This window comes from Podarcis gaigeae, assembly GCF_964106915.1.
Source record: "Podarcis gaigeae genome assembly, chromosome: 1".
NCBI classification, from domain to species: Eukaryota; Metazoa; Chordata; class Lepidosauria; order Squamata; family Lacertidae; genus Podarcis; species Podarcis gaigeae.
In genome coordinates, this window is record NC_139678.1 from 45,690,727 (window position 1) to 45,713,422 (window position 22,696).

The window sequence follows — 22,696 nt, forward strand, 5'->3', positions numbered from 1 at the left end:
CCAGGAGACTTCCTGGCAGGTGGGGAGCAGGTGGGTACAAGACAAGCTCTGTACGGGTCTGTTTTCTGGTACTTACAGTTTGCTTGCTTAGTCTGCTGGGATGCAACATTTACCTGCCTTAAATAATGCTTTCAGTTGCATTGTGAGCCATATTCATTTCACAACTACTATACTGCAACTTGTAGTGATGACTCCAAGTCTCCAAAACCACACAGGAACAGCATTTGCCCATAGCCACCAAACTGCAAGAAAACTTCCGACCAAATCAGCTGTGTTCTCTGAAGAACTTTATGCAATCAGGTCTTAAATTGCACGTTTCCTGGACTTGAGGTGGTGGTGGGAATTGTCGTTTCAGCGGAGGATTGGTGAACCTTTTTCAACATCAGGACTGAATTCTTTTGTGGGGAATTTTCTGGCAGCCACCATGGCAGTGGTGGTTATGGTGAGAAGCAAAAGTCAGCCAATCAGTGGATGTGCTCTTAACCTTTGTACAGTAGGCTGCATTCTAGCCACGCTAGCAGGTGTTTTCCACCAACCCACACAAACATTGCTCACTTTAGACAAGCCGGAGGCATTATTACAGTTCAGTGACACATCCCTGCCAGGCGAAAAACACTTGAGGACAGAGTGGAGCCAGAGGTGTTTGGAAGGTGGCCTGGGCAGGGGCATGGCCTACAGAGAGGCCTGGATAGCCACATTTGGCCCCTAGACACGAGGTTCTCTAATCCTAGTTTACACCTTGGATTAATTTGGGTTCAGGTCATAGCTATTGCTTTGGTGTCCATGAACACCTTCAGGATGGTTGAAAAACAGTGTCCCTAGGAACATACTTGGTGTCTTTTTTTTACTTTGAGTAATTGTAGCAAATAATAATAATAATAATAATAATAATAATAATAATAATAATAATTTATTATTTATACCCCGCCCATCTGGCTGGGCCTCCCCAGCCACTCTGGGCGGCTTCCATAAAAACCAAAAATACAGTAAAATATCACACGTTAAAAACTTCCCTGAACAGGGCTGCCTTAAGATGTCTTCTGAATGTCAGGTAGTTGTTTATTGCTTTGACATCTGCTGGAAGGGCGTTCCACAGGGTGGGCGCCACTACCGAGAAGGCCCTCTGCCTGGTTCCCTGTAGCTTGGCTTCTCGCAGTGAGGGAACCGCCAGAAGGCCCTCGGCGCTGGACCTCAGCGTCCGGGCAGAATGATGGGGGAGGAGACTCTCCTTCAGGTATACTGGACCGAGGCCGTTTAGGGCTTTAAAGGTCAGCACCAACACTTTGAATTGTGCTCGGAAACATACTCAACACATCTCAACACATCAATATATAAAGGCTTGGAACTTAACTTTCAAGCAGTTTGTAGGCCTAAAACAATTTACTTGTAAACTGAGCTCTGCTGCAGTGTACATTTCCCTAATGGGTATTGGTGTCTAGTGGGCAGGATTTTCTTGTCATCCTCCTAGATCAGCTTTTCAAACATAACCAGAGCAACAAAGACCAAAAAGACCATTAGATCTTAACAGGCCCCAGTCAGTTCTCCTGAACTTGATAAAAAGTATTTGAAGCTTAAATTGTTTTGTGCTTGTCAGACAATTGATCCAATTTCTTAAAAAGCATTTCCCCAGAACTTTAACTGAGGCGCCGGCAGGCTGTGCAGTGATTAGCATATAATATAACTAGAAAAATAAATTGCTGTCTTCAAAACTTTTAAGCATTCTGTTTGTCATGTAAGTTTTTACAACTAAACAATGTGCTAAGCATACTTGCACTCATTCTTAGAGGTTTTTGGTATGGATAGGGAAGATCAGGTGCTTGTAAGCTTTGCCTTGTTTTATGGAAATTGGCCAGTGTAGGCAAGCAATAGAAGAAACTAATAAGGATGTGCATAGACCACAAAATTTGGTTTAAACTCCAATATGACACTTTCACTATTGGGAAATGAAAAAACAGTGATACTTCTTCACTTTTCTGCAAAATCTTGCAGGCATAGTAAGCCCTATTTACTAGATAAAATCTGCTAAATTACAAGCCACTTAGTCTGGGTGGGATCTTTTTCGCTGGTCACCTTTAAAGGTTAACTTTTATTTATGGGTAGAATTGGAAAGAATTTGGTGGCAAAGGTCACTCCTTCTAAGGGGATGAATCCTCCCAAACTTCAGAAGTGATAGCTTCGGTGGTTTTCCTGCAAGACTGCCATTACAGTTTAGGAGTGTCTAAAAATGGAATCACTTACTCTCCTCTAGTACTTTGTGGGTAATAGGTCTGAAAACTGCCGACATGAAAGAGATGTCCCTGGGTAAGAAATCTGCCAAATTGCAGACAAATATGTCATGAGGCTTTTCCACTAGGCATCTTTTTAAAGTTGATTTTTGAATGGAAAGAACTAAAAGAGATATGCTTAAACCATGGTTTAAGGAGCCATTTGGTGCCTAGCTTATATATCTGAGTTTTTAACATTGATTAGAAACCTGGCAAAGGCTGTTACACATAAATGTCTGTTTCATGCATAATGTTAAAAAGTAACATGCTGGGACACACACACACACCTCAACAACTCTGATCAATGCTCCTCAAAAAAAAGCTCAACAACTTTGGTCAATACAATGGGTAGATCACTGCCAGTTTTTTTTTTTAGTGGGACTAGATCTCAGTCTCTTGGAAGTTGGACATCCCTGCTCTAAACTAATTAAGTTTGTTACTTATATAAGGTAGACAGTATAATTTTGAATACTAAACTATTGCTTGCTGGGGAAATCTGGTTTGGTGAATTGGAAAGGCTTGCAGTGTGTGGTGTAATTTAATTGCTGGACTAGAGATGTTTGTGAAGGATGAGACAACTTAGTTTCTGGAAATGCAGAAGATCAGGACAGCAGTTCTCCTGAATGTAAAAAAAAATGCTAGTATCATGCTTTCTTGACAAAAGAACAAGTCAGTAATACAGTAGTGTTTCAGTGTCAAGACTGATGCGAATAAAAATGAGATCCCTTTCCTAATTGGATTTCATATACTATATCTGGTCACCGATGTGCTTGAACCTCAGAAGATGATACCCAGAGAAAAGTCTCTGATGAGCCCAGTGACTAGGCAAATTGGTATGGGTGAAGGTGGTCACAGTTGAGCCAACCATTACTTGAAAATGTCTTCTGTTTGAGGGGAATTATCCTAATTACAAAATCTCACACTTTTAAGACATTAATCCTATTCTGTTTTGCACTTTTTAGCCTGTATCTTAGCATGAGCAAATGAGTCATTCTCCATTTGAAATTTAATTGCTTCTTGAGATATTTTTACAAATGAGTTAAAATAGCCATGTTGACATGTGAGTAGGATTATTCTGGAAGTCAGGCAAGCTCATATTTTTGTATTACCTGCTAAATTAGCTGGTAAATGTCAATACTGAAAATAACTGATATGGTTTTTGGATCTGATTTTCAGCTGGAGTTGTAGCTATGTAACGCAGAGCAAGCACGCTCCTGATAACAGTGACCTGTGTCATTAATTATTGTATGTTTCATGATGGAGAGGTGTCCTGATAGAATAGCAGTGAAATAATGGAGACGAAAGAGGGAGGTACGTCTGCTGCAGAAGACACAAGCTGTCTATTAAAGCATAGTGGAACCTCTGTGACAAAACACCCAGTGAAGCAGAAAACTGACCCACTTAACTGTTGGCATAGAACTTTGAATTTGTTAAGTGCTGGCATGATTCTATGATACTTGAGGTTTGGAAATAAATCTTAATAGTTTTAAGTTCTAAGTGAACTTTGAAAACTGTATGCTTGCAACAGAACACTTGAAAAGTAGTTTATACAGTCTGACACGTGAAAATTTGAGGTTAGGTATTTAAATTTTAAAAATTAAGATTCAATCTATTTGGATGTAACTGGGCTCTACCTCGGTTTTATAATTTATACATCAGATTGTGTGCATGCATGACTACCACAGCCCTATGCCTATCCTTTGGAATCCTTTGAAAGTGGGGGCAGCTTCAAAGTGGGTGAAGACATTTCTTTACTACTTGCTACCTTGAGTGGAAGGGAGGGGGAAGGAGGAGGAGCCACTGTCTCACACACACATACATCCTTATATTGGGGGGCTGCTATAGCACCTAGTTCCTTAAAAGCAACCAAGACTGATTTTCTGGGAGCAAATTAAAGTCCTTATCAAATCTCAGCTGTCTGATTGAGAAAAGGAAATGCTATAAGCAAGACAGGATACACAAGGGAGAATTACCTAAAGGGAACTTGCCTTGGCTATATTCTCTGACCAGCAGGCAGCATTGGAGTTCTGGTGTTGAGTGGCGTGGAACCTGCTTCATGGCAGGTTTGAATCTATGGAGTGGCCCCAATTTCCTAGAAGTCTAGGAGGAGAAAAGGGAGCTGAGTATGAGACTTGCTGAATTTCTCAGTCATTATTACAGAGGTGATTATAGCTGATAGCCTCATTTTCACTGCAAGCTATTTGTGGTAAGAATGTATTTCTCCTTTCCAATCTGTGAAGCAAATTTTACATGTAATTGTTAGTTGTGCTCAGGGTTCTGTGGTAGTTAATGAGTGATCAGAAGAGTTAAATGCCATCTTGGGGAAGTCTCACAGTGGTCAGGAAATGACAACATAGAATTCATTTGTTTTAAAACCTTAAATATTTATCTAGAGTAGGGCTTTCAGAATTTCTTGGCAAGGTCTCATTCCAGATATTCAAGCTTTGTGCGAGCTTCTTTTCATCTCCAAAACCCAGTAGCTTCCATTCTACCTTGAACTTTAGTAAGGAAAATCTTTTCTGGAGTTTCTGCAGAGGCATTGCATCAATACAAAGAAACATCTCAATACTGTACAAAAATAGCATGCAAGTAAGTAGCTTTTGATGGCATACAGTGTAACAGAATTGTATATACTCACTTTGTAATTCAACTTTTAGCACATTTTATTGGTGTAAATCACTTGGACCCTATATATTCATAAGTACCTATAGATCATATTTATGCACCAAACAAAAGCAAATTTGTTTTCCCAGGCTTTTAAGAATTGCAAAGTAAGCTCCCCCTCCCCCAACTTGTATAGTAAAATCAAACTGCTTTATTTAAATTGTCTGCTGCAGCATTACTTTACTTGATCACATTATAATATTTTTGTTTTGTACTACTCTGCCCAGGTAATATAAAATCACATTGAAGATGCAGGATGTAAAATTATGTAAATATGACTTCCTACACCACTAATTTTTTTGGTGTAAATTATTGCAGAGGTAGCCAACATAGCATTCCATTTACCCCAGCATAGTTAATGGTCTGAGATGATGGGAGCTTTAGTCCAACATTTAGAGGGGGGCACCTCTTGTCTGATCCTGGTGTATTTGGTAATGTTAGGCATAAAGACAACATAAGGTTTATGAATGAATCATATGTGAATGTATAAATTTCTAGGGAGCAGTCCAAACCCAAGATCCACTGTGTTGAGCAGAGTTTGAAATAGGCAGATCTCTGGCTCAGGTGGTGCTCAGCTGTTTGAAGCCCTGATTATGGTTGATCTAGAGAGATGCCAACATAAGCCCTCCATCCTGACTCAACTGGCTGAGCCCAAGGTTGAGGTGGGGGTAAGTCCCCCACCCGTAAAGGAATCTTCTGGGCTGGGGGCAGGGCAGGGGAGGCTTAAGTCACTCCAAATGCTATTCACCTCAGTCACATGACGTAGCAATCCAGCAGAAGCGGGTGGTGTATGTCAAACTGTATTTTAAAAGCTTGTTTCCCCTCTGCCAGGTTTGGGCTGACTAATCTAGCAGAATGGAGTTTGGAATTAGGGTAAATTACACTGGCATAATGCTGGCTCCTTGTAGTTTGGATTGCTGTTAGTTTTGGAATAAAACATTTTAACTTGGGCACAATATCTGGGAAAGTGTAATAGCAAGTTGGCAGTAGCTATCATTGCTAAGAGGACTTGTATAACAAAAGCTATCGGTAATGAAACATACCAAATGGATAGTTCTTGCTGGATTTAATAGTCTCATCAAGTGATGGGTGAACTTGTCCCAGTGAGGCTCAAAAATTGAACAGTCTTGGAAAATAGCTGCCTGGTGCTCATTTCAGATTATCAACCCCACCCTGTGATATCGCCGGAAAATGATCAGGTCCAGTCACTCTTCCACAAGAGTCCAAATGTTGGGGTGTTGCAAAATGTAGTTACTGACATGGGTCAGTAGTGTGGGAAAAGTCTACTTTTCTCCATTCCTTGCAGCTCTCTAGCAGCATGCCAGACATTTGGGGAGAGAGCTGGGAGAGTAGTCTTGCTTCACTGCTGGAGCAACAAAAATGTAAGAGGGAGCTTAGAACCAGTGAAGGGTGGTTGAGTTGGAGGCAGGGACAAAGGGAGGACTTAGGTTCCTCTCCAGCTTAGATTTTAGACCTGAATGATTGCTTTGTACTGAGGCTAGCAATTAAGCTTTTCTTGGGCTTATATCCCAAACACTGTTTGGATAAGTCTGATAAATCAAAAGTCTCACCCTAAAGTGCATTTGCATGGACTAACCATTTGTCAGTTAACCCTGTTGGAAGAGAATACTGCAGTGAGTTAATTTGGTGGAAATAGTAAAGCAGCCCATTTTAAATCAAGATTTACCGTAAGTCTTGCATTCCATGTGTCCTCTTACAATCCACTTTCTCATTATACCATTATACACTTTTATTGTTGAGTAGTATGTTTTACTACATTTCTGTATGAACCTGTACAAAGACATTATAAAGTGTTTCATTTTGCTGACTCCAAGCTAATACTAGTTTAACTTCTGAGGGCATGCTTTCATAACCATTCTTTTCTGAAATGTTTGTCCTACGAGCAGAGACTTTATGACCTTTCTGATCGCTTCATTAAAAAAGGGATATAGTGTCAATACTATGTTGTCAGGGGCAGTTCCTGAATACTTTTATAATGCCTTACCTGTTATTGAGCAGTGTGTGGCTGCTAATATTCAGTAGAAATATATATTAACTACTAGTTTCACCACCATCATGCATAGTTTTGACAGACATTGCAGTACAAATAATTTTTAAAGTGGGTGGCTTCCCTGTATCCCAGGAGTTACATGGGAGTGAGATATTCCTAATATATGGTGAGACAGATAATTTAGAGCTTTAAAGGTCAAAGCAACATCTTGAATGGCATCTGGAAACCAGCAACATTGCAGTTGCTGCAGGTACTGTTATGTGACCCTGCTATCCTGTATCAGGCAGGAGGCAAGTTATTGCATTTTGTCCAAGCGTAAATTTTCCAAATGCTTTAAGGCAATCAGATGCATGTTGTGTAAAGATTCCTTCTGTCTAGATATAGCAGACTGAATGCAGATAGTAAAAGACTTGTGTTGGCTATATCTCTCACTCATTTAACTAATATCAGAGGCAGAGCCAAAATCTCTCCTGGACTGCAAGCATAATTGACAAATGACAACAGATTAATCAAATACACCTCACTGTCCCCTGCAATATAAGGGTCTGGTGACTTCTCTTTCAGTGTATCTGAAGAAGTGTGCATGCACACTAAAGCGTATACCAAGAACAAACTTGGTTGGACTCTAAGATGCTACTGGACATTTTTTTTATATATGTCCCCTGCAATCTGAGGACTAAAATGAATTTTATCTGTATTCTGCTTTAGCCAAAGTACAGCTATCAGACCTGAGATAAGAACTAAAACAGACATTCATAGATTTGATAAAAATGGAATTGTCTGATTGACAGGGTAATGATGATAACCCCATAACAGACCTATGAATCATGCCATTTAGCAATTTCATAGAGATGTTCAAAGGGGCAAGGTAGATTTTTGAAGCACTCCTCTTATTAGCTTCTAGGAAGCTGATTCATTTGCCCACCCCCACACCAAAAACGACCTGCAAAACAAATAACAACAACCTAAGATGGAGCCAGTTATACCTGCTAAAACCTGCAGATTAATCAGTAGAACTGACTATTCCTAGTATCCAAGGTTGCTGGGGAGAGGTTTAATACAGTCAAGTTTTTCCTCCTGTTAATATTTTAGATGTAGTGTATATTGGTCAGGTTACCTGAGTGTAATTCAGTGCTGCACATGTGTGGTCAGTTGTGCCTGTAAAATTGGGAAGCAGATCAGGGTTTGCTTGGCAGATGTGAAGTTCTGTGCCATCTCCAAGGAAAGGGAGTCTTGGGATGTGTATCAAAACTCCTCCAAAATGATCATTCCGACTGACTTAAATGCCATGCCTAAGACCTCCTGTGTCACTCTAGTCAAATGCCAGGCACAAGACCATTTGTCAGAACAGTCCAGAAGCCTGATAGGAATTGAGTGGTAAAAGGTAAAGGACCCCTGGACAGTTCAGTCAAACCTGACCATGGGATGTGACGCTAACCTTGTTTCAGGCCGAGGGAGCCGGTGTTTGTCCACAGACAGCTTTCTGCATTATGTGGTGGAGTGGCTGATGGCATAAAGATTCAAAGTTGACTGTATTCTGCAGTGACTGCCAATACATAAAGAATATCAGCTCCCTTTGAAACACCACCCTGGTGCTGCACCAAGTACATAGCCAGAACCAATGGTCAATATATATGAGGTAGGCAGCCTCCTACCATATGAGGTTATGAAGTCCTGCTGCTTTGTTCATTACTGATCTTGCATGACAAGCTAGAAAAGGATTAGTTCCATCCTTTTGACTGAAGGGATGATTGAAGTGTTTCTTAGTTCACATGTCTGAGATCAGTGCTTTTTTCTGAGGTACTCAAGGGTACACAGTACTTGCACACACAAACCCAACCAACGTTAACAGTGTGGCATTTACTGTAGCAACTTCATGGTGAGTAACGGCACCCCCCTTTTATTTTCTTTTAAAGCACAGTTTGAGATGCTTTTTACTCCTAATACTCATGTGCCATTCACTTTTCCAATTGTGACCCTCTTGATTTACGGTACTTCTCATGCATGTTGTTGGCTAATTCCTGGTTCTGTTGAACTCCCTGAAGTGATTTCTGTACTTGAGCGGTAATCCTCACCCTTAAGGGCTTTAAGTCCCCTTGCTGCAAGAGAGATATAAGAATAGAATGTTGGGCTCCCTTTTTAGGCTGTTTTACAGTAATGTGTTTTTATCCAATCATATCTAAGGTTCCTGCTAGCTGAGAAACCAAGAGTTCAGTTGTTCTGGAACTGAACTTCATGGCATAGATGCTAGCTGAGCATTTTCTAGGATCCTGACTTCTGAATTCAAAGCTCTTAAATAACTTTTAAAATCCCTGCAAGGAAGCTGGAGGGGCCAGCCAGATGGAAATGTCAGGCGCCAACCTGGCACCCAGAGATCTCTGCATGGTCAGAGTTGGACACATGCCAGTCGCAAAGTGTGCCTGGCACCTGATTAATTTTGAACACTGATTTGAGGCAAGTAGCAATTGTTCCAAGAATCTTAAGTTGTCAAGTCCTCTGTCCAAGCTACACTCCATAGGTGGATTGGTTGCTAACGATTACCAGTCCACAAAAGAACTTTGTACTTACTTACCAAGCTGCCTGCTGCAGATAAAAACATGTATTCAAAGGACAGGTAAAACTTTACACCAACCACACACACTGCTCCAGTTCCGTTTCTCCTGGATAAATATGATTGGCCTTTGTACCTTGAATATATAAAGATAAAACTTCTGCGAGGACTGAACACTTGTTCTAATGGAATGATTTGATTTTACCACTTCTGTTTTTAAAACTGATGAATCTCTCACGTACAACTTTTTTTCTCTTGCTTTTACTTATAAAAATTCCGCTGTGAGAAGCAGTATTCTAAAGTTCCAGTTCCAGTTTTATTCACTTGGGAAAGTTTGAAACTCATGTGGTGGTAGTGAAATGCATTTTAAGATCTTTTTTGTGGCAGAGGTTTTCATAGTAAAGTCATGGTTTAAGGGTCAGCATACACTTTAGAACACCCAGATACACTTTTTGAGTTTGTATCTGATTTTAAAGGTTAATGGAAACACATGGCAGACTAAAGAAATCAAAGCCACAATTCATGCTAAAAATAGTTAGCTAAGCTGAAATAGACCTTAAACCTGCAGTTTTCTATAGGTTGCGCCCATTTCATTTGGAACAGATGCTCTTGCTATATGCCTGGACAGACTGTGTACCATGAATAATGCTCTTTTGCGCAGGGCTGTTTTTCATGCCATCTGAACATGGACTTGTGGTGTGTTTCCCGCCTAACAAATCACAGGCGATAGTCAATGTTTGTTCTTGGCTTGCTGCTTGTGACTTGATAGTGGGCTTTGGGAGCACAATGCACAGCTCCCTACCGTATGAGAACCTGCATATTCATTAGGTGAGCCGAGCATTCTTCTTGTGCTTGAGGACATTTGGTTTATTGCTCTCCAGAAGCAAGTTCATGATGGCAGATTTATCTAATACTATTTTTCATTTCGTAAGGAAATGAAACGAACTCTAAGGATAAATACGTCTGCCCAGCTGCCTTCCATTTTCCTTCTGTGGCTGATAGGAGGGGTTTGTGAGGGCAGAGTTTGAGTGGAACGGGTAGAAGAAGCTTGAAGTGTGTAGAGCTGATGGAAGAAGGTACAATGGGAGTGGCTTGGTAGAGGGAGCAGGACTCGTACTATTCTGACTCCCTGGAGGCACCAGTTACCCCTGTCCAAACCCTTCTGTTGACTTTGGGTGTGCAACTTACACACATTTAACTTCTGCACATTTAGCTTTATGCACTCAGAAATTGTAAAAAAAATTAAAAGGGGCAGTTGTCTGGGGAACAAAGTATTTGGCAATCCCGTCAGCTGTTGAACCTATTGTGCAAGGGTAGGCAAACTAAGGCCCGGGGGCCAGATCTGGCCCAATCGCCTTCTGAATCCGGCTGGCGGATAGTCCTGGAATCAGTGTGTTTTTACATGGGTAGAATGTGTGCTTTTATTTAAAATGCATCTCTGGGTTATTTGTGGGACATAGGAATTCGTTCATTGTTTTTTCCCCAAAACATAGTCCGGCCCCCCACAAGGTCTGAGGGACAGTGGACCAGACCCCTGCTGAAAAAGTTTGCTGTTGTGTTTTGGCTATACACAATTTTGGCTTTAGCGCGCGCTCCCCAGAACGTAACCCTTGCACAAGTTGAGGGCATGATCCTGTTAAAATGTTTCTGAGCAAAAGTTGCATGGTATGTTGATAACCTAAAGCAGAGAGAATGTCTAGTAACTAGTGGTAAAAGCAATAGAGTTCTTACATGTATTGTTCCTGTTAAGTTCTTAACAGCATGCAGCTGTTTGGCTTTGGCAAGCGGTAGAACTCAGGGTGTGGTTCTAAAATACACAGTCTTTAAGTTATTGGCACTACTACAGCTTTTTCTTCTTTAGAATTCAAAACTGAGCATGCCTTTATGTTTAAGTCTCTAAAACTTCAAAAATGTGTGCCATCAAACGGCAGCAATCAGTATTGACTCTTGGATCATCTCAACCTGTAATGATAAGGAAGAATAGGCTTGTATTGTTACTACAGTTTTTAAAAGAACTTTTATGCTATTATGTTTCTTACAGAAGATGCATAAAATGCTAAATAAAAGTGTGTGCCATAGAAGAGCTTTCTGTAAAACCTGGCAGACTGAAGAGTAACAGATTTTTATCATATATAGCTTGGGCCAAAAATGAATAGCTTTTTTAAAAAAGCTACTTGATGTAGAGATGTGAAAGTTTTGCTACAACTTGTGGCTGGAAAGGGGATCAAGTTAGGCTTGTATATAAGCCTGAAAAAACGAAGACAAAAAGCAATTAAAAGTTTTGTTTTCCTTTGTAAAATCTGGAGCTTGTAGCAAACCATCTGTTGACCTGGAATAACCCCTTAATTCATTTAAACCATTTTTGTGTGCACATTAAAGAAGTGTCTCTGAGGCTGTAAGTTTCCCTAGACTACTTTTCTCTATGTTTCGTCGTCCATTCTTTCCTCCTGCCTACTGAGACTCACTGAGTCCAAGTTAAATGTTTGACCTTTTTTGTAACTATTAAATCATATGTCCTGGGCTAGTCTGCCATTTTACTACTTGCCTAATTATTTGGACAACGAATGGCAATCAGTTTTGAAAGTAGTTTGGCAGCACTAGTATTACTTGAGAGGAAGACCAATGTTCTGCTAGTGAAGGGGATGTGGTGTGCATTTTTAGAAGTGCAGATAAAGGAAAAGGTGTCGAATACTTAAGAGTAGTTATGATTAAAAGTAAATCAAAGTTGGTTGAAATCCGTAATCTTTGGTTTCTGTTGCAGTACATAATGTTTTCTTGTTCTGGAGTTCAGGGAGTAGTTTCAACATAATTTGAAGAAGCTGCTTTGGAGTTACATGAGATGTGTCTTAAATTGTTGCATTTTGCTTAATGGACTATGCAGATATGCATTTTTTAAAAAGTGAGAGAGGAATAAGGTGAAAAGAGGTTGATGGTATTCCAGAGGAGGGAGTATTCTATCTAGCTGTTCACGAACTTAGCATCAGTACTCCTAAGTAACAGGAAAATTTCAGCTTCTTATCGTGAGAGAACTTGGAAAAATATATGTGCTGCTTCTATGTTTCCTTTGTTTGTGATCTTGCTCTGATAGTTTCAGTTCTTACATGTCTAGTTGTGACTGAGAATTTAACTTGGTCAAGCTCTCAAATCCTATTCAACACGATTGTGGTGGTAATAGATCAGCTGTTCCTGTGTTATGGAAGGATAGTTCACTGGACTTCAAACTCCAATAGTTCGTATCATTCATAGCCTTGACACCTCTATCTGAAAAGCCAGGTTGCAGAGATAGGTGTAATCCATTTTTATCACATCCATTTGCTATAATCCTCCTGTTACCTGCCAGTTCACTTTTTAAAGCTTTAAAGCTTATTGATGAGCTCTATGTGTCCCTTTTGTTGAAGGCTGTGACCGGTGGATATCCAAACTTCTCAGTTCAAATGTTAAATATTGCACAACTGTACTGTGTTGGTAATAACCTCAGATATTCTTACAAGGTCCTGGTTCTAACAGTGTCCTTTGTGCTGACACTGCCTCATTTATAGTTCTGTCCATGCAACACACATGAGTGGCAAGGGCATGTTGAATCCCACAGTTAAGAAGCTTCCTTTACCTTGTGATTCACTAACTGAGTAATCTTAACTGTGTGCAGGTGCAGAGTTAATTTTCCTCTTGGACTGGTGCAGCAGAGAGGCCCATATTGGGTAGCTCTAAGGAAGATGGACTGGTTCAGATCCAGTGGATCCCTAGATGGCTCTGCTCATCTCCAAAATACTAATGGAAGTTTCACAACAGCCTGCAATTTGGGGTGCAGCAGGGTCTTTTTGCAGCAGCAAAGGGAAACCTCTGTCAAATCCCAGCCCCTACCAGCAGCATATAATTGTTCTTCCCATCCTCAGTAATAGTATCTTCTGGCCCCCAGGCATTTCATGCTGACTGCAGAAGTCATAATATATGCACTGTCTTCTGAAGCTGGGTGACGTATTGATTCAGGCCTGATGCACACATATCACTAAACCATGATTTGTTCAGCCACAGTGTTGCTTGTTTGGCTGCTCCACCCCCATAAGCTTGGAAGAAACAAGCAGTGCCTTGTCTGATTGTCTGTAAGATGACTTGTGATTTGAACATGCCACAGTTGAAACAAACCATGGTTTAGCATTCTGTGCAGACGCAGCCATTGTGGGTGGAGAGAAACCATTTAGTATATGCTAGGCAGTTCTGTATTTGCAGAAGGGCAATGCCTGTATCTTCGCTATGGAAGTTATCTGGGGTGTATCCGTTCATCTCGGATAACAAGGCATGACACAACATGTGCCTACTGATGAATTAGAAGCCAATGGAAAAAAAACTGCCCGTTCATCTTCCTTCTCTGAAGGCTTCAGTCTGAGCAGTTCAGCAGCTATGTTAATAGCTTTCAATGAAACAGTCTGGTCTCTGAGCAACAAACAGTCTTTCGGCAGCTTTGACCAGGTGCCATTTGATAAATTTGCTTCATAGTTTGTTCACCTTGGAATATACTTGAACTTAACAGATGAATTCATTGTGCCTTGACATGTTTAACATATTCTGCTAAAATGTTAGGCTTGGGGGGCGGGGTTCTGTTTATTACCGTAAGTTGTTTACCAGCATGTTGTTAAAACAGATAGGTTCAAACATATGTGCTGTTAAGATACTCTTCATAACAATCACTTGTAATAGCTTGGCTTCTACTCCATACGATGCAATTGTTATAGTAACTGAGAGGGTATCCTATCATTTACTGTACAATTAATGATCATTTGTTGCCAATTATATTTTAGTTTTATTGGTTTGGATTGCAATGGCTGCAGAGCTATGGTGCTGAAAGCACTTTCAGGGACCAACCTGCATCTTTTAATAATAAGATAGGTTTTCACTTCTGGGGTTCAGACACTACCAAACTGTGTACCAAAGTTGCTTCCTGTGCTGTGAACTTCCTGTCATCAGATCATGAAAGGCACCCCAGGTAATAACTAGGAATTCATACGTGGGTGGAAGTGTTTGCTTTGGCAAGCAGCCTTAGTAACACCAGCATACCCAGGATGCTGGCAGACTGCTTTCAATACTTGACATTGCTGGGATACTGAAGAGTAACTTACTGGCTTGCTAGAAGGTAAATGTACCATCTGAAAAAGTCAGTGACAGGTTGTTTTGAAATTCATATTGGGTTTATGTTCACCTTAGTCCTTCAGTAATGTTACATAACCCAAAAGGGTTATCAATTGCATCCATAAATCTTTTGTTTTAAATAATTAACATGGGCTGAATGGCTAGGTAAAGGTAAAGGGTAATAGCTATAAATAGCTATAAATGCATTCTAATATAAAATAGCCTAAGTACTGAGGTAAATACTAATTTCCATAGATTGCCAAAATATAAATTTCATTAGCTATAATGTTTGTTGCTTAATTCATTAAGGAGTTTAGCAGGTCAGCTATGAAGCTATTCACAGTGGTGACCTCTGTCAAGCTTCATATTTTGGTATTGTGCTGGTCCATGCTTTTTTTGTGGGAAATAGTGACTTTGAACGTGCAGAACTGTATGGGCATCACTATAATGCCAAGCATTATAGTGATTTTCTGCTCCAGAGGGTATTCTATGGTGTCTGAACATGTGTGGGTGATCTCCACAGAGGCATAATAGATCTTGTGTTGTATAGGCAAAGACTTAAGTATGAGGCTTGAATAGCATTTTAGAAATAATTTGCAATACAGTATTGGAGGCTTTAGAAAATGTAAGCCTTTCTCGCGAACAGGAATGGCAGAAAACCTACGTGCTTATGGAAGGGGCATCATCTTGTGTCAGGAGATGAAAATGGAAGTGGAAGATGGATCAGTAATAACTTGAATATGTGAAACAATAGACAATTTGAACATAGCCGCTTAAACTGGTCCTGAAGCACATGCCACAATGCTTTCCTTCGCTCTCCCCCCAAGGTATCCTCTTAACTACTGCACTGACATGAAAGGAGCACATTTCCATGGGTTCATCCAATTATATACAAGATCAGCATCCTGGGCTGCTGATTCTATGGAAAAGAGACATGCAATTGGCCTCTGTGCATGTGCTTGTGAGCCTTCCAAGGTTACATAAGCACCATGGGATGCACCAAGGGATGAACCCATGGAAAAGCCTTCACCATGTTAGTGTAATATTAAAGGACTGCCTGAGCAAGCCTTTTACCATGTTGGAGAAATATGGTAGATTGGTTCATTATTTATATTGAGATCCGAGTTCAATTATCATTTAAACCTTGTCCTTTTTTGTAGGGCACAAGAACTGAGCAATGAATAAATTACGACAGAGCTTCAGAAGAAAGAAAGATGTCTATGTCCCTGAAGCAAGTAGGCCACATCAGTGGCAGACAGATGAAGAAGGGGTTCGGACTGGCAAATGCAGCTTTCCTGTTAAGGTAAATATATTTACTCGTTTAAGAACTGCAGCAAACTTCTAAATCCTGTTTGTGTTTGGATCATGCTAACAATAGTTACGTGGAACAATGTTTGTATTTGTACAAATCCTGTTTCTTGTCTATGCACACATTTTCTTTATAGTTCTTCCTGTATGTAAAATATCGCTGGGGCTGAATAAAGAAATGTTGGTTAAAGAAAAAAATCTTACAAGTTTTACTTGTTTAAATTGGCATACATTTGCACATGTATAAAGCTATAGTCTGAAGAATAAGCATATTTTGTTATTAAATTATACAGTAGGCATCTTAAATGCATTTGTTATATAGGGAAAGAGTAATGTATCTTTAAAGGTTAATTGGAGAACCTTTTAATCAAAAGGGTATTCGTTGATTGATCAAAGTACTTAAACCTTACATCATGCAGCCATAATTTTTTAAAAAAAAACTTCCAAGTGTCTTCCATGCTAGTCAGATTTTTTTTTAAAAAAAAAAGTTCATTATAGAAAGTTGCTAGCTAAGGCAAGAGTGTGATTTACACTTTTGGAACAGTGTTAAAAATTATTGTTCTCTGTTTCTCACAGCAAGTCTCACCCTTTAGTGGATAACTAATTTTTTCATGCTGCTTAGTAGTGTTAAGCACTACTTTAGCAAATAGGAATGGCTGTTTTAATGGTTCTCATAGATCTGTATTGTGTGTCTTTGAGTTGCTTCAACAGAGGAGGTAGCAGATTAAAGAAAGAAAAAGCATTGTGCTTTTTTAATCTGTTTAAGTGGATACGAAATAAGCGATCTTAAGACAGGCTAGAATATGAAAAGAGTAGGCAACTCTGATGGTAAGAGGCCTATGTCTTGTTATGATGCTTGTACTGATCCATATTCTACACTGGTGCAACAGTATTCTTACCAGCAGCTCACAGTCATGGCTTTTATAGCTTTTGTCCCAAACTACCTCTTTCCACCTTATGTTGGTGTTCGCAATCAACTGTATCAGGTAGCTCTTATTCCATTTCTTGCAGGAGTCACACACATATGGAATACACACAAGAATGCAATAAATAATTTCTCTAGATCTAATGGGGATACTTTTGTTGCAAACTGACTGCTTACAAAGCAGATATTCAGTAGAAAAGTGTTTTTATCAGTTATCCAGGCTAATAATAAAGGTAAAGGGACCCCTGACCATTAGGTCCAGTTGTGGCTGACTCTGGAGTTGCAGCGCTCATCTCGCTTTATTGGCCGAGGGAGCCGGCATACAGCTTCTGGGTCATGTGGCCAGCATGACTAAACCGCTTCTGGCGAACCAGAGCAGCACACGGAAACGCCGTTTACCTTCCCGCTGGAGTGGTACCTATTTATCTACTTGCATTTTGACGTGCTTTTGAACTGCTAGGTTGGCAGGAGCAGGGACCGAGCAACGGGAGCTCACCCCGTCACGGGGATTCGAACCGCCGACCTTCAGATCAACAAGTCCTAGGCTCTGTGGTTTAACCCACAGCGCCACCCACATCCCATAGGCTAATAATAGTACAGTCTTACTTCCCCCTAAATTCTATTTTCTTACACTTGTTTTGTAGGAGAGGTGGTTTTCTTTTGTATTTGCCTTCCCTACTCCATTAAAGTAGGACTGCATTTATAGAAGTAGAGCTGCATTTATAGAAATTAAACTCTTTTCAGTAAGTAGAATGCTTACTTTTTCATCTATGTTTAGTACACAGTTTCAGCTGGCTTGATGTTTGACCTTTGCAGTACTGCCTTTGCGGTACTGTTGGTGCGAGATAAGCATTCAGAAGTGGTAAAGTAAATGTTAATCTTCTGACTTGCGGCAAATGGTATTAATATTATTATTATTATTATTATTATTATTATTACTATTACTATTATTATTAAAAAGAAGACTCTATTTCCACTAATGTCATTTATTTGTCATTGTGTTTATAAACCTCACTGGAACATTAAATAGGTAAGTAAATGAGGAGACTGAAGATGCATTTTCCAGTGTCAGAATGGGTACCTCAAACTGAATATCACACACCCATACCTGAACAGAAATATAAGAGCATGGTTTTATAGAGTACCGAGAAGCTTTATATAGCAAGAAGATACCTGCTTTTTTGCTTTTTAAAAACAGCAGTGGAAGTCTTGCTGAATAGAAGAAATTGGAAAGAAGTTAATGGGCATTTGTGAAGACCCCCAAATTGCAGAAAACATGGATTTGGTTTGGCTTTCTTTACTTTTTCAAAGAAATACAGTCTTGCATAAAAGTCAATCTACAGTTTGTAGATGCTTTGCTGACCTCTTTGAGGGTTGGAACCTTGAACTTATTCTAAGAGTGGTGGACAAATCATACTACTAAATAGCTGTGTTTGTGGCATGGCATTGGGAGGATGGGACAATTTCCCCCGTCCCTCAGTGAGGATCACTTTTGGTTCTGTGGCTGCTGCTTGCAAATCTTTCTATTTGATCTACAAACTACAGTGTAGAACTCTTAATTCTTGACGTTTTAAGCACATGAGGTGTTCAAGCTACCAGTTCTAAATGGCACTGTTCTGTAATAGAATGGTAGCCATAACATGGAGACCTATCCTACTTGCATTTGAATAGACTTGAACATATGAACTTTGCTGAACTGGGTACTGATGAATTGAAATTATTCCACTAGTACCAACAATTGCTTAAAATTGCATATCTTCTCTCTGCCTCATTTTTATTGGCGTGGGATGGGGAAGAGTTGGGTTTTCTCAAGCTTATGAGATAGGTGTAAGAACTCAAATAATTTCTGTAACACTCTATGCAATTAGGAACTTGAGATTTCATTCCTATTAGAAATAGGGCCTTTAGAATAAATCAACTTTATTTAATCTTGACACCTTTTTCCTTGCCTACTTGCATGAGGGAAATTGCCAAGCAAAGTATTTAGATCAAGCCTATATAATTAGTAACAATGCCATGGTGTTTGGGAATGTATAATAGTTTGTATACTGTAGTTCCTTGATGAAATATAACATCCCTTTTTCAGAATGAAGACTGCCCGGACATACAAAGTCATTTTGTATAACACTGCAGCAGTCATGTTCCTGTGTATTAGCCCCATCCATAACAGCCTGTTAAAAATGAGGAGCTGGTTCTAGAGCCTTGTTTAAATAAATGACTTGTCAGTAGTCGGCATTATATTAGTTTTATCTATGATATAGTACATCATAACAAGTAGAATTAGACTGATCATCCAGAGAAGATTCTTCAGTATTATAAATTCTAGGATTAATGGAAACCACAAAATCATTTGTTGTAAGGAAAGACTGTCTTAACCATGTCTCAAGACAGCACTTGGAAGGTTTGCTATTTATGGACTTGGGTGGAAGGGCGATAAAATGGCAAGATTTCATTGGCCTGAGGACAGTTGCTGTGCCTGGTGATATGAAGATCTTTTAAATCCTTCTCACAATCCTAGCTGCAATAAGGCCTGTTTAAAAATCACATGGCTGTGTTCTGAGTCATAGTTTTGTCCATAGACTTATATTTTGTCTGAATTATGTTGAGAGTGTATAGTATGTGTGAAAATACTGGACTACTTAATCCAGCTGATACATGAAGATAAATACAACTACAAAGTGCTGGTTTAGTCCAGTATTCTAATCGGTGCTTTTCCCCTCCACTCTCCCTTTTAGTATCTGGGACATGTGGAAGTAGATGAATCAAGAGGAATGCATATATGTGAAGATGCTGTGAAGAGACTGAAAGCTGTATGTATACTTATTAAAATATTATTTTAAGTATGCAATTGTTTTCTATTTACAGAGGTTTTTGTAGGGGAATTTAAATAGCTGCCTTAAAGCAGAGCTTATGATTACAGAGGCATACCAGTACAAATTGGAAGAAGAACTAAAACCGTTGCTCTGTCCTGATCAAAGTAGCTATTCTGTGTTCTTAAAACAGTTCAGAAAGACTTAGGCTTATTGCTGTGTTGTTTTTTTTAAGGAGACCACTCTCGGAAGTGTGCTATTTGTGCTTCAAACAAATGCCGCTATCTTTATATTAAGCCGGTTAGCTTTTTGGATAGTTATTCTCTGGTCTACATGGACTGGGGCTGCCATAGCATGTATGTGCTTAGAGGCCTTCACTTTACTGCTGTACTTAGGTGTCCAGATGGTTAACTGATACTAGCTGTATAGAGTGTTTACTCTTCCTGATACCTGCTTCCACTCATGACTGAAGATGGGGGAGAACTGGAAAAACCTCTCTTGAATATTTGTAGTGATCAGATTCCTCACTAAGAAGAAAAACATGCCATATGAGATCTTCTAAATTAGGGGCAGGGAAACTCCGGCCTAGGGGCCTATTTATACTCCAGCCAAGCCATGTCCACCTGCCCTACACCCGATGCATACACCATCAGAAGTGGAGCAGGTAAAGGGGGGTAGTTGGGTGAAAGGGACTTTTCAGGCACCCCCAAACACTGTGCTTTCTAATCCCTGATTAATAGCTGATTGCCATGGCTTAGAAAGCCTTTTGCATGCTTTGCAAAGGCAAAAAGGATCACCTGGTATCATTGTGACATCAAGTGATTGACAGGAGATTGGGTCCGCCTACCTGAACCTGGCTTGGCAGGGTTCCGGCCCACTAGCTAAATTCTGTTCTGCATCCCTGTTTTAAATGGATTAGCTGACTTTTGACACCCACTGATTACATTTTTTTAGTTGCTTTTGTGTTCTTCATTGACTGCATCAATAAATCTTAAGCCTACTACAAAATACTAAAAGGATTTTTAAAAGGTCCCCTTGCAGGTGAACATAGTGACTTCAGACTCAAACCTGTTGTTTCCTTCTCTCAGTCACAACAAGAAGATGAAAAAATGGGCATTGAGCTTTTGAACGAACTCCAGTGATCTGATTAGATGCCATCCTCAATTTCTCCTTGTTCTTAGTCTTGAACATTTTGGAAGATGTGAATGCTATACTCCACAGAGCATTTCAGGGCAGGAAGAAGTCTCAGACTTGTTAGTATAAATGATGCTCTCCATATTTATTTATTTTTTTGGCGGGGGGGAGCAAGCACATTGTCAAATTAGTTAGATGAGTGTCTGGTACAACTAAATACAAAGTGATCGATAAAACTATCCCCCCCCCCCCCGATTTCTGAGCCCAAAGAGACAGATGTTTTAAAGTTGTGCATATAACACATTTGGCACATTGCACACTACATTTCTGAAATCAAAGAACATAACTTCAGTCTTTGAATTCCCTGTTCATGTTCATAACTTAAACAAAATGGTTGTGTACTATATCCAAGGAAGATCACTCTGAAATAACAGTCACTTGAAAACACCTATTACACACAGACGGCACACGGAAATCACAAGACCATGGGCCTTCCTTGTGTGGCATTCAACACAAAAGACTTCTATTTTTACTGAAATCTTAAGCTCATACAGCTTTCACTTATAATATTGCTATAGAGATTAACTGATTCTGTCAGACCATTTGTCAATAAAGCCAATTGATATTGACTTTAGTGCTGCTTTTCTAAAATATTGATGTATTTCACTCCTCTCAAGCCACTTCTACTGATTACTGAGGAGCATTCTCATATTGAGACTTCAAATGTCAACCAAACATCCAACTGTAGAGATCATTCTTAAGTTGCTGCTTTTTGTTTCTGTTCATAAATGTGGATTTTCTTTGTTAGTTTATACCCAGGATTTTGTTTTGTCGACGGAACTTCCATTTTCACAGGGCAACCGTGTCTCTTCCAATACAGTAGAACAATTTCCTCTCAGAACAAGTCATAAGTCATTCAAGGGCAGTTGAATCTTGATGTATCTATCTGGGTGTAGCAATCTGATGTTGTCAAAACAGACTGACTTGTGTGTGGTAAACTCTTAAATGGCCAAACCCGGTTTCTCCTTTTCTGTGCTCTTCAATGGCCGCAGTAAATTGTCTTCACTGGACGTGCTGCATGCCTCAGATTTGGATAATTATACCAAAAAGATTATGTGAGGAAGTGCTCCCCCAAAGATATAAAACGTTACTTTTTCTTTCTTTTTTTAGGACACACTGCCTTTTACTTTCAGTTACGGAGAAACACATATCCAAGCTCACTAGAGGAGGGGTGGGAATAATTAAGTTTATATACTTTGGTTGTCACGGTTGCTGGAACATGGAATAGTTTCATTAGTCTTATTCCTAACTCTATTTAGAATAGTATGAATTGACAGAATAAAATACCGATGTACAATTTTTACCACAATGCTTTTAAAATGTAGCTTTCCTCTTGACAAACAGCATTTTACCTGCTCATCAGTAAACTGTGTTGGAAGCTGCCTGTGTCTTGTCTCCATCCTCTTTCATTTAGTTAAAATTGTCTTCAGTGTTAGTGTCTTTAACAAGTGTTTTTTTGTTTTGTTTGCAAATATGATACATTTGTTAATGTATTTTCTTGTTTTAGCAGGTAAACGAAACTTAATAGTGTTTGAAAATACTAGCGTATCTGAATATTAACTTCCATAGCTACCCTAAAATCCATTTTGCATGCTCTCTATCATTAATACTTTTTCTAGAACATCTAAATTTTTCCAAGTTAACACCTTTTGAAAATTAAACCTAATTACAGTTTCTTAAGCAAGGTACCTTATGGACCTCCTGAACTCTGGCATATCTTCTGAAGGCTTATATTGATATTTAATGCTTAACTTGGCAGTGGTGGCATATATATGTATGTGTGTGTGTGTGTGTGTGTGTGTGTGTGAATGAGATTGATTATACATTTTCAAACTGGCAACTTAA

The 22,696-nt window shown here is 39.5% G+C and overlaps 1 protein-coding gene across 8 annotated transcripts in view; it reads left to right on the plus strand.

Moving 5' to 3' along the window:
- NUMB (NUMB endocytic adaptor protein) overlaps positions 1-22,696 on the plus strand; it is a 58,851-nt gene that overhangs the window by 15,679 nt on the left and 20,476 nt on the right. For all 8 annotated transcript variants that reach the window (XM_083747191.1, XM_083747186.1, XM_083747188.1 and 5 more), the window contains exons 2-3: positions 15,775-15,917; positions 19,583-19,657. In XM_083747191.1, the coding sequence (XP_083603317.1) occupies positions 15,792-15,917; positions 19,583-19,657 (201 nt within the window). In that variant the 5' untranslated portion in view covers positions 15,775-15,791. The remainder of the gene's footprint in view (positions 1-15,774; positions 15,918-19,582; positions 19,658-22,696) is intronic.